The sequence below is a fragment of the Mchenga conophoros genome, linkage group LG19 (assembly GCF_057382185.1).
Source record: "Mchenga conophoros isolate Kocher_MC1m ecotype Shallow Benthic linkage group LG19, M_conophoros_male_GT1.1, whole genome shotgun sequence".
In the NCBI taxonomy this organism is placed as follows: Eukaryota; Metazoa; Chordata; class Actinopteri; order Cichliformes; family Cichlidae; genus Mchenga; species Mchenga conophoros.
In genome coordinates this window covers 9,312,972-9,323,086 of record NC_140544.1, presented here as the reverse complement: position 1 = coordinate 9,323,086, position 10,115 = coordinate 9,312,972, and the positions used below count along the sequence as shown (strand labels likewise).

At 49.3% G+C, this 10,115-nt stretch overlaps 1 protein-coding gene across 3 annotated transcripts; it reads left to right on the top strand.

Moving 5' to 3' along the window:
* The first annotated feature begins 370 nt into the window (after positions 1–370).
* Positions 371–9,762, top strand: dglucy (D-glutamate cyclase). Of its 3 annotated transcripts, none has more exons than XM_085257872.1 (15): positions 371–592; positions 1,626–2,053; positions 2,699–2,852; positions 3,424–3,510; positions 3,806–3,959; positions 4,430–4,580; positions 4,958–5,080; positions 5,155–5,376; positions 5,874–5,991; positions 6,179–6,321; positions 6,436–6,535; positions 7,055–7,203; positions 7,319–7,438; positions 7,560–7,720; positions 7,904–9,762. In XM_085257872.1, exons 2-15 carry the CDS (start codon positions 1,936–1,938, stop codon positions 8,060–8,062), a joined length of 1,959 nt encoding a protein of 652 aa, XP_085113998.1. In that variant the 5' UTR covers positions 371–592; positions 1,626–1,935; the 3' UTR covers positions 8,063–9,762. The 3 variants fall into 3 exon arrangements, with proteins under 3 accessions (XP_085113998.1, XP_085114000.1, XP_085113999.1); XM_085257874.1 differs by having other exon boundaries at positions 373–592; positions 1,626–1,711; XM_085257873.1 differs by lacking the exon at positions 371–592 and having other exon boundaries at positions 1,626–1,711; positions 1,912–2,053.
* The last annotated feature ends 353 nt before the right edge of the window (positions 9,763–10,115 follow it).

Sequence of the window (10,115 nt, the reverse complement as noted above, 5' to 3'; positions counted from 1 at the left end):
TGCATTTGAATTTTTCATTTTTTTTTTATTAACAATTGGAACAATACAGTCACAAACAATATAACACAATATAGTGCAAATGAACTCTCGTGGAGGATAAATAAAAAAAGAACACAGTCAATACAACAAAACTAACAGCAAGGATATGGGGGGAGGGGGCTAGACAAAAATTCACAGTATTAACGGGGAAGAATTAAAAAAGAGCACAGGTTGATACACAATAGAGGTAATGATCAAAATAGTAGCAAATGGGAAATGTCATCATAGATTGTGGCAAATCTGCTTGACTTCAGTTTTTTAAATGCATTTGAAATACACTTCGAATTGGGACAGCCGTCGCGTGGCGGTGACGTAATCGCACTTAAAATGCGTACTTCAAGCGTGCAGACCCTGAATTGGGACAACAGGGACACAGCCAACGTCCTTGAAATCCGGGAAACTGAGGACGCAGAGGCACTGGAGTAACCTTCGTCGCCTCGCTGTGACGTAATGGGCCCTCGAAGGCTGCAGCCCCGGACTTAGCTATTAGCAGCTGTTAGCCTGTGGAGCTGTCATCACCGACCCCGACACTCCGCGGATAAACCGTCACACCGTGAGTTTAATCACACTGTCGGAGGGACTTTAGGACCGTTAGCTTAACGGTCAGCTTTGCTCCCTCCGAGCGGAGATTTTCATATTAAAATAGAAGTTTCTATGTTTAATGTAGTGTACAGTGGGAGAAACTCGTCCAGCTGACTTCTTCAGTCTCAGCTGACTGCAGGTTTCCAACCTTATATAGACAGATCAAAGATCACTGTCATAGCCGATCAATGATCAATCACAGTTTGCATATCATTGATCATAAACTGACCTCACAGCCCGTTGTGAGTCAGGGGTGCTAGTGTCAGCCATTGAGCACAAGTTCTGTTTATAAAGTCGAAACCTGATGATGACGAAATGTTTCTCCCACTGAAAGCGTGCAGCCTTCCTGGACCCTGACCCTAGCCCTGACCCCTTCCTGGACCCTGACCCTTTTTCAATCTTAATTGAAGATTTTAATATGTGGGTATTGACTTTTCAGGTTTAGTTTTTCCTTGTAAGATAATTCTTCATAATTAAACAAGAGGAATAATAGTGTGATGTCTTGTATTCATCATGAAGGTATAATTTGATATATAATAGTTTTGATTTTGTGCAAAGTATCGGATCAGTGTAGCCTGAACTTTACTGTCAGGTGGTCTCTGAGCCACTTCCTGTTTGCAGTGGTGATAGACGGGTGGCGTCATCTCTGCAAAGAGGTGAGTGCAGGCAGGGAGGAGAGGAGAAGGAGAGCAGTATGAGTGCCAGAGGAGGTTTAAAGGTGGCAGTGAGACCTGCTGTGATGGTTGGAGATGAGCGGGAGCGAGCAGAGCGGGTTACCCTGATGAATCCTCACCTGGCAGGTGTTCGATCCCTGCTCTCAGCTTCATCTACACCAATGTTCTGCTGTCCTGACAGTTTAGGAAGTTTCACATAAATAAGCGTCTGAATCTAAGTACACAAAGTGTTACCACAGATTATATTTCATTGGCTGTTCACCAGCGAATTAACCAATCAGACAGCTCGCCTATTCCTCAGGTTACTCATGACATTTTTTTAACGTTTAGGTGAAGAAGCATGCTGTCTGCAGTGAGAGCTGCTCGGTGCGCCGTCAGATACCTCAGGGGTATCCGTACCTCTGCCATGGACACAGGTGATACACGCACACACACAAAAGAAAACACTGATGGAGGAGAGCAGTGAGGGAAGGAAAAAGAGTGAGTGGGGTTTAAAGTCTGGAGTGTTTCAAAGATTAACTTCATCGACTGCTGCTCGCTCAAACATTAACTGTGGTGAAGCAGATAAGAGCAGCTCATTGTTCTCTCGGGCCTTTCCCCTCCTGCTCCGTGACAGGTAAACAGGAAGCAGCTCACTGACATGCTTGTGTGTGAGATGATGAAGTCGGAACATTTAAATAATCTGAGTCCTGCTAATCTGAGGCAGTTAATCCGGCAGAAAGACCCCAGAATAAAGACCACAACAGGATTAGCCAACGGTAAGAGATCATCTGAACTGGACAGGCTTAGGACAGACTCGGGACAGCTTAGAGGTGAAATTTCTGCTGATTTGTTGGTTTAGTAAAGGAGCTGCTTTAGCGAATTAGCGTCCAGTAAGAACGTTAGCTTGTTCTAATAGTAAACATGTATACTCTCGAGTCATCCTCAGCTAGTATCCATGAGTGTTGTGGACGTGTATGGGGTATCAGGTCAGGTGCATGCTGGACTCAGCCAGGCGGTGGAGGGTTTGGGGTCCTTGGGATGTGGTCCTTCTGGCTTCGCTGACTGGCAGCCTCCAGCTTCCTCTGGGCTGCTTTTCAGCCGAAGCAGCAGGAATGAGAAACAGCTGCTCCGAGTCTGAAAAAGGGTGGAGTGCTCGCTCCGGGTTGGCGAGGATTTTCTGCCTCCAACACGTCATGTTGACGAGTTTGAGCAGATTGATTGACAGGTTGGTGTGGAGGCTGGAGCTGGTGCGGTGCAGCGAGGGTGGAGGTGTCGACGTATTGGTTCCTGCCCTCAGCGGGAACCGGTGACCACGAGCTCTGGAAATGCCTGAAAAGGATGATGTCATCCCGCAGAGCTGCCCGGACGGTCAGGGCTTCTTGGTTTTTCTCTGTTGTAACGTGTGTGTGTGTGTGTTTCAGGATACCAGCAGGCTAATGTGGTCGTCCTGCCAAACCAGCTCGCCGATGACTTCCATGCCTTCTGTCGCAGTAACCCCGCCCCCCTGCCGCTCCTTTATCGCAGCCAGTCGGGAGAGACTTCCTGTCCGCCTCTGGCTCAGCACGCTGACATCAGGTAGGACTTCCTGTCCTCTCAGACGTGCTGCAGAAGGTTTACGTTTGGTTCTGTGAGCCGATGATTTTAAATCACAGATGTTTCCTGAGTCCATTCACATCGTTCTCCATGCAGCACAAAGCTCCTGCGGACTCTCAGTAACCTTTGGAGCGCTCGCCTATGAGGCGAGAGCAGAGTTTACTCAGATAACAAGCACATCACATTATAAAATCTGCTCATTTTGAATTTGATTCAGAAAAGCTGGAACAAACAAGAAGGTGTTTGATCCTGATGTGATGAAATGATTGAACTTCTTTTCTGCAAACTGAGAGGAGCGAGCAGGAAGAGACAGACGCCAGACCAGACAGACGGTTTGGTGGATGTTTGTTTCGGACGCCCCTCAGCCTGAGAGGACGGTGGCCGGGCCGGCAGGTGCTGTGACACCACGGGTGCATCGACCAGAAGCCTGAGGGCTCACAGAGTTCTTATTTTTCTGCCCTATACCCGTCTGACTCCAACGAAGGGCGGAGCTTTCCGACTGTGTCTGTTTTATTTTTCCTGATCGAGTGTTTCCTGGTTGTGTTTCCTGTAGGACGGACATCTCGCAGTACTGTGTGTATGAGGATGGTCGGCTGGTGAAAACCGTCTCCAGCCTGCAGACGTACAGTGACGCACACAGGTAATGTTGAACATGAGTCGGGGTAATCATTGAGCCTCAGCCGTGACTGCGTCCTGGTAATAACTTACTGTTGAAATGGGCTCTGGTTAAAGCATAGCAACGTCTCCGGCAGGATCTGTCCTGAAATCTAAACGTGCTTTCAGCTTGTATCCCAGGAATTACTCTACACCAGCTCCTCCGTGCTGCTTTCACTGAAAACTCGACATTAAAGCACAAACACAAGCTGCTGCTTCCTGCCTCACCTGTTGTTTCCTGTAGCATAACAGTCAGTGATCAGCCTCCCTCTGCCTCGCAGGTCTCCACCCGGGCAGCAGGCGGAGCGTCCCGGGTCGTGGTCGGACATGGTGTGTTTCTATCTGGGCTGCAGCTTTGGCTTTGAGGGCCGACTGAAAGAAGCCGGAGTCCCCGTCAGGAACGTGGAGCAGGGCAGGAACGTCAGCATGTACAGGGTACGCTGGGCCGCGCTGGGTCGCTGACAGTGTGCTGTGCAGCTCCGGCTGAAGCACTGTGGGTGCAGTGACAGGATCAGTCAGTCGAGCAGATGTTTTGGTTGGATCATCATCAGTGATTTTATGACCAGTCGTGTTTTCTCAGTATTCATTTATGCTCTCAGGTCCAGTCGACTTCCTGAATTATTTCACGTTCACTGTGACACACTCGTGAAGTGTCCGAGGGGTAGAAGTGAAGTGGGAGTAGTCACGCCCACCAGCAGCGCTTGTGTCATTCTGTCGCTAAACACGAGCTCGGAAATTCTCAGTGAATTCTGATGAAACTCTGCAGGAGCGTAGAGCGGGGTCATGTGACAGTGCACATTTGGGATCACGCTTCTCCACCAGCTCATCTGTGTGTGTGTGTGTGTGTGTGTGTGTGTGTGTGTGTGTGTGTGTGTGTGTGTGTGTGTGTGTGTGTGTGTGTGCAGACTGCAGTTCCCTGTGTTCCTGCAGGAGCGTTCAGCTGCCCTCTGGTGGTCACGATGCGTCCCGTCCCAGCTGCTCTGTTGGATGCAGCAGTGAAGGTCACTCATCTCAACCCACTGGCACATGGAGCTCCTGTACACATAGGAGATCCAGGTACACACACACACACACACACACACACACACACTCACCTGCAGCTCCTCTAACAGCCAGCAGAGGCAGCAGTGAGTCAGTCTCCATGTTAAAACCTTACAGCAGAGAAAACATGTTTACAGGATGATACACAAACTGTTTGGCCTCTGAGGTCTCTTCAGAACAACAGTTTAGGCTGCATTATTAGGGGCATGGCCTCTGTGACTGACAGGTGGATGGTGACACAGGTGGCTGTTGCTGCTAGCTGCCTGCTAGCTTCACCTCAGCTAATCTGAACAAAACTCAGATGATGAGGCTTCAAAATGTGGTGTCAAGATGACTGTGGCCATCTTTTATATACAGTGTGTCTGTGTGTGTGTCTGTGTGTGTGTCTGTAGCTCTCCTCGGCATCCAGGACCTGTCCAGGCCGGATTATGGTGATGCGGTGGAGCTGCAGCCTGGTGATGTCACAGTCTTTTGGGCGTGTGGTGTGACCGCGATTGAGGCGATCCTCAGCAGCAGTGAGCACTCTGATTGGCTGATACTGTGCTTACATCACAGCCTGCAGAGGACCTGAACAGTTTGTCTCTTTCAGAGCCTCCGTTGGCCTTCAGCCACTCGCCCGGCTGCATGTTCCTCACCGACATTCCTGACTCACCTACTTCCACCATAACTCCGCCCACTGAGGCCAAACCCCATCCTGAGCTGACCCCCCTGTGCTTCCAGGTGTCCCAGAATCCCTTGCTGTACAGCCTGGTCTCTCAGGGGACGGCGGCGAAGATCAGACAGCTGGAGGTGATGATCGGAGAAGATCCAGGTAGAAGGCCCAGGATGCTTTTTTTTAGGAGCGAATAACTGAGCTGATGATGGAGCAGGTAGAGCCTGATGAAGCTCCTCAGGTGTGTCAGCCGAGTCCACGACTAAAGTTTATTCTACAGAAAAACAAACAGGCCATAAAAAACCAGCTGTGGATTCTTTAAAGTCCTCACAGTCTGCCAGTTACACCAGTGCATGGCGTCCACGCCGCGCGCACAGACACGTGAAGCTCCTTTACTGTCATACGGGTGGTGCTGCTTTTTATTATTGTGCATCACAGAGGCTACTACACCTGCAGCGTGTTTAATGAAGGGACAGTTTTTGGGGTTTTTCTGCCAGTTTACCTGCAGACTGAACTTTAGTTGTCCTTTCACCTGCAGCCAGAGCTCCTCAGGAGTTTCATGTGGTCGTCCTCCTACCTGCCTGTCTGAGCAGCACCTGTCGGGTCGCCACTTCCTGTTCTTCTTTGTTTGAACGTTTGTGTCTGTGCGTCTGCAGGTGAGCGAGGGATCAGAGCTTTATTCGTTCAGGATGAACTCTTGCGCTCCTGTCTGGCTCTATCCCATTCCTCCTCTGTTGCCATAACAACGGGCTTCCCAACACACTACATGCACAGGTACAAACACACACACACAGCTTCCTGGTTCTGTGTGACCAGGAAGTTCAACATCGGATTATATCAGACTGTAAACAAATGATGGCGGTGGCGTCAGAAGCTGCCTCCATCATTTGTTTGCAGTCTGTGATGGGGGAGAGGTCACGAGTAACGCAGGTGATTCTCAGCGTTTGCGTCTCCTCTTCAGCCCTCCCGATGAAACCGACGGCCCACCAGGAGCAATTGCCATGGCAACCATGCTGCTGTCTCTGGGGAAACAGGTGACCATGGTGACGGATCGCCGGGCGCTGGAGATGAACCGCACCATCATCGATGAAGCAGTGAGGACGGGTGAGAGTTTTAAATCTGCTCTGGGATGAATTTAATTTAGAAATGTTCAGAATGAGAAAATAAAATGTGACTTTCAAAATAAAGTGCAAGAAACTGCTGTGATGTCACCCTCAGGAGTCCTGAAGGATGCTATCCCATTGGTCACATTTGAAGACGGTGGTCCAGACGCTGCGCGGCACTTCCTGTGTCACCATGGAGACCCTAACAAGCCCAGGTGAGCTGGCGTGTGAGGCACCTTCATGGATGGGCTGGATTTGTTGGTCCAGCTGAGCTGTGCATGATGGGAAAAAGTCCAGTTTACTAGTCGCAGTCAGAGATCAGCAGCTCTCCATCACAGACCTGCTCCACCCTCTGCAGCGAGTCCAAACACACGTGAGGACTGTCATGTGACGAGTCACCTGACTTCAAACCCCGTGAGCCCATAAAATAACGACATGCGGTGTGTGCAGCAGGAGTGCTGCTGTGACCAAAGCAAAAGGACACGTGTAACATTACGATGATGTCATCATAATGCAGAAAACCTCAAAAACAAATAAAAAGCATCTCTGAGTGTTCAGCTGAACAGAGAAAGAAGAATCTGCAGGTTTGTGAATCATCAGACCACACGTGAGCCCAAACAACAGGAAACGTGCACAGACTGTTCTTTAACTTTCTCATGCATACAGCCCCCTGTTATTCACACCTGCACAGGTACAGCTGCAGGTTCTAATGTGACACTGATGCTCGTTACCAGATTCGACCACCTGGTGGCGATAGAGCGCAGCGGACGCGCCGCAGATGGGAACTACTACAACATGAGAGCAGTGAACATCAAACATCTGGTGGATCCCGTGGACGACCTGTTCATCGCTGCCAAGCACATACCTGGAATCGGCACCACAGGCGGGAACCCTCCCACCATCTGATCATTACACTCTGTGATAAATCCAGCAGCCAATCACGACTCAGCCTTACAGGAGACTGAACGATTTGTGTGTCTGTGTGTGCGTGTGTGCAGGAATCGGTGATGGTGGGAACGAGCTGGGGATGGGGAAGTTGAAGGAGAAGGTGCAGAGCCTGATGCCCAAAGGCGGTCTGATCGCCTGTGAGGTTCCTGCAGACCACGCCGTCACCGCAGGTACGGCCTCTGCGAACACAGCAGCTGTCGCAGCATCATGCTGCTCACTAGAGTGAGCTGCAGGTCAGTTTGAACTAACCCTGTGCTCCATCTTCTCTGACCTCCTCCCGTGCTCCTGCAGGCGTGTCTAACTGGGGAGGCTACGCTGTGGCCTGCGGGCTCTACCTGCTCCACACCTGCCCAGCACACCTGCGCTACCTGAGGAAGGGGCTGGGACTGGAACCTGTGACCTCCACGGAGCAGCTGCAGGACTGGACCACTAACCTGCCGTCTGTGGAAAAGGTAACACACAAATGCTTAATAACTCATTAACAAGCACCAAATGTGCCCCCGCAGCCTGATCTAGAGCCTCTGTGCCTGTAAATACTCACAGCAGGAAGCTAACGTGAAGCTAATGTGACTTGATTAAATAGACTGTAGTTAATGCTGGCGGACGATCTCATCTCCCTCTCTCCCTAAATCCAGGAGGAGTCCTTCCTCTCCACTCTGGTCCGGTTTGGGATCCGAAGCGGGAAAACTGGTCACCTGGCCATGGAGGTGGATGGCCTGACCTTTCACCCCACCCACTCTGACATGATCACCAGACTGCTGGAAGCGACACGAGGAGGGCGCGGCACGTTTTAATCAGAACTCTTTATTATTCCCTGATGTGATCCCAATCCTGATGCAGGGAAACACAGAGGAAGGAGGAGAGGAGTGTGAGGGTGCTTAGCTGCTGCCTGGTAACCGCTCAGCCTGCCTTTAAATGCTCACAAAGCAGAGTGACCCCCGCGAGATGCATCGCTGCTTGTACCGTGTGAGCAGATGTACAGATTTTATTGCAGCACTCATCATCGTTGATGAGGATGATGAGGGAACATGTTTGGGTCGAGGCTGTGAAAGGCTCCGCCCATGCCCCACAAATCAGTTTGTTCTGGAAGCGCCTCAGGCCACGTTAACCGTTTGTGCTCCTGCAGCTGGAAGGACGTCCACCTCGAGGTGCAGAGCTGAGGGAAGCAGCTGAAATGTGTCTCGACTGTCAGTCAAAGAGGCCACGCCCCCATTAATGCAACCTTTAAACCTTAATAATGATAATAATAATAATGAGTTAATACAAGTTAACCTGGTGTTACGAGGGAGAAAATTGTCTCTAGAGACCAAACAGTTTGTGCATCAGGCTGCGAGCAGGTTTCATTTTACCTGGGAGTCTATGGGACCGACTCACTGCTGCCTCTGCTGGACGCTGGGGGAACTGCAGGGTAAAATCGTCCTCTCTCTGTGTTTGTTTGTCAGTAAATGAGCTGAAGAGGATTTATATGTTTTGTAGAAATGAGATATGAATAAAAGAATCTGCTCAAACCTGGCATTAAACAGCTTTCTTTTACCTTTTTTGATTCTTTCTTGGATGATTTGCAGATTTTCCTCTGTAGGTTGGAGTTTGTCCAAACTTGCAGGAGCTCCATCAGCCTTAAAAACACTGAGTCAGTCTTTTCTGGCTGTTATTAACATGCTAAACTGGAAACAGAGCGACGCTGAGATGTTTCTTATTCTCTGATACTCGATGAAGAGATTTAATTTGAATTCAAAGTAAGAAAAGCATTTTTCTGGGACTCTCCTCAGCTCTTACTGGGACAGTGGCGCGGCTGCCCCTCTGTTGGTCTTCCTTGGTCTCTTGTGTTCTGGGGGCCTCTGGATGTCTGGAGTTTTGATCTCCTCCATACCTGCTTCATACCCTGGAGGACGGGGCTGTGGCCCCCCCACACTCCCTAGCAGATCATTACATGGAGAAACCTTTGGAATACAAGCACGCTGATCCACACCGGTATGCACACAGGTGTACACACGGGTATTCACAGACGCGGACTACAGCTTTCTTGGCTGCTGCCTCAAAGCACATTGTGCGCTGTCTATCTTGCGTGCTGCACAATATCGTTTATTATTTAGTATCTACTGTTATCTACTGCTAGCTAGTTTATTGTGATGGTGCCGTTTTTTTTATTATGTTGCTCTTTGTTGTTTGCTTTCTCTTCTGTTTTTTTTCTCCATACAGGTGACCCAGGTGTTGTTGTTTTTTTGTTTTTTTGTTGTTGTTGTTGTTTTTTTTGTTTGTTTGTTTTGTTTTTCTTTCTTCCCCCCCTTCTCACCGTCTCTTGTCCCCTTTGGTTTTCTTTCTCTCCCTCTCTTTCTTTCATTCTTTCTCCCTGTCCTATCCCCCAGTCATGTCTGTCCCGTTTGTAGCAACTGTAAATAAAATAAATTCATAATTATAATAAAGGTCAATCAAATGGACCAATATGGCAAGGCCATGATGATCCACTTGGTAAAAGAAAAAAAAAAAAAGAAAAGCATTTTTGTTTGATGTTCTGCTTATCCAACGGAGGGACATGTATGACGCCCCAGAGAGCAGACATGCTGACATCTACATACCTGCTGTTTGTGAGGGGCAGCCAATCAGAAGGTTTTCTCAAAGGGGGTGGAGATGGGCGGAGCAGCCTGTTGTCTGTGTCAGCACTGTCGTGTAATGATCCAAACACCGTCACACCTCTATCCTACAGCTTCACGACTGAGCCGTGCTGCAGGTACACTCAGGACTAAACGTGACAGAATAGCACAGACCTTTATCAAACAGTTACTGCCTGTTTACCTCAGCGCACTGTAAGCAAAGCACTAATAAATGTGCATGAAAACAGTTTATTCA

Bases quoted from the DNA above. Each gene is read 5' to 3' on its own strand.
- dglucy (XM_085257872.1), top strand. From the start codon at position 1,936: ATGCTTGTGTGTGAGATGATGAAGTCGGAACATTTAAATAATCTGAGT. The intron at 2,853-3,423 runs GTAGGACTTCCT...TGTTTCCTGTAG, and splicing joins GCTCAGCACGCTGACATCAG to GACGGACATCTCGCAGTACT. The intron at 4,581-4,957 runs GTACACACACAC...GTGTGTCTGTAG, and splicing joins TGTACACATAGGAGATCCAG to CTCTCCTCGGCATCCAGGAC.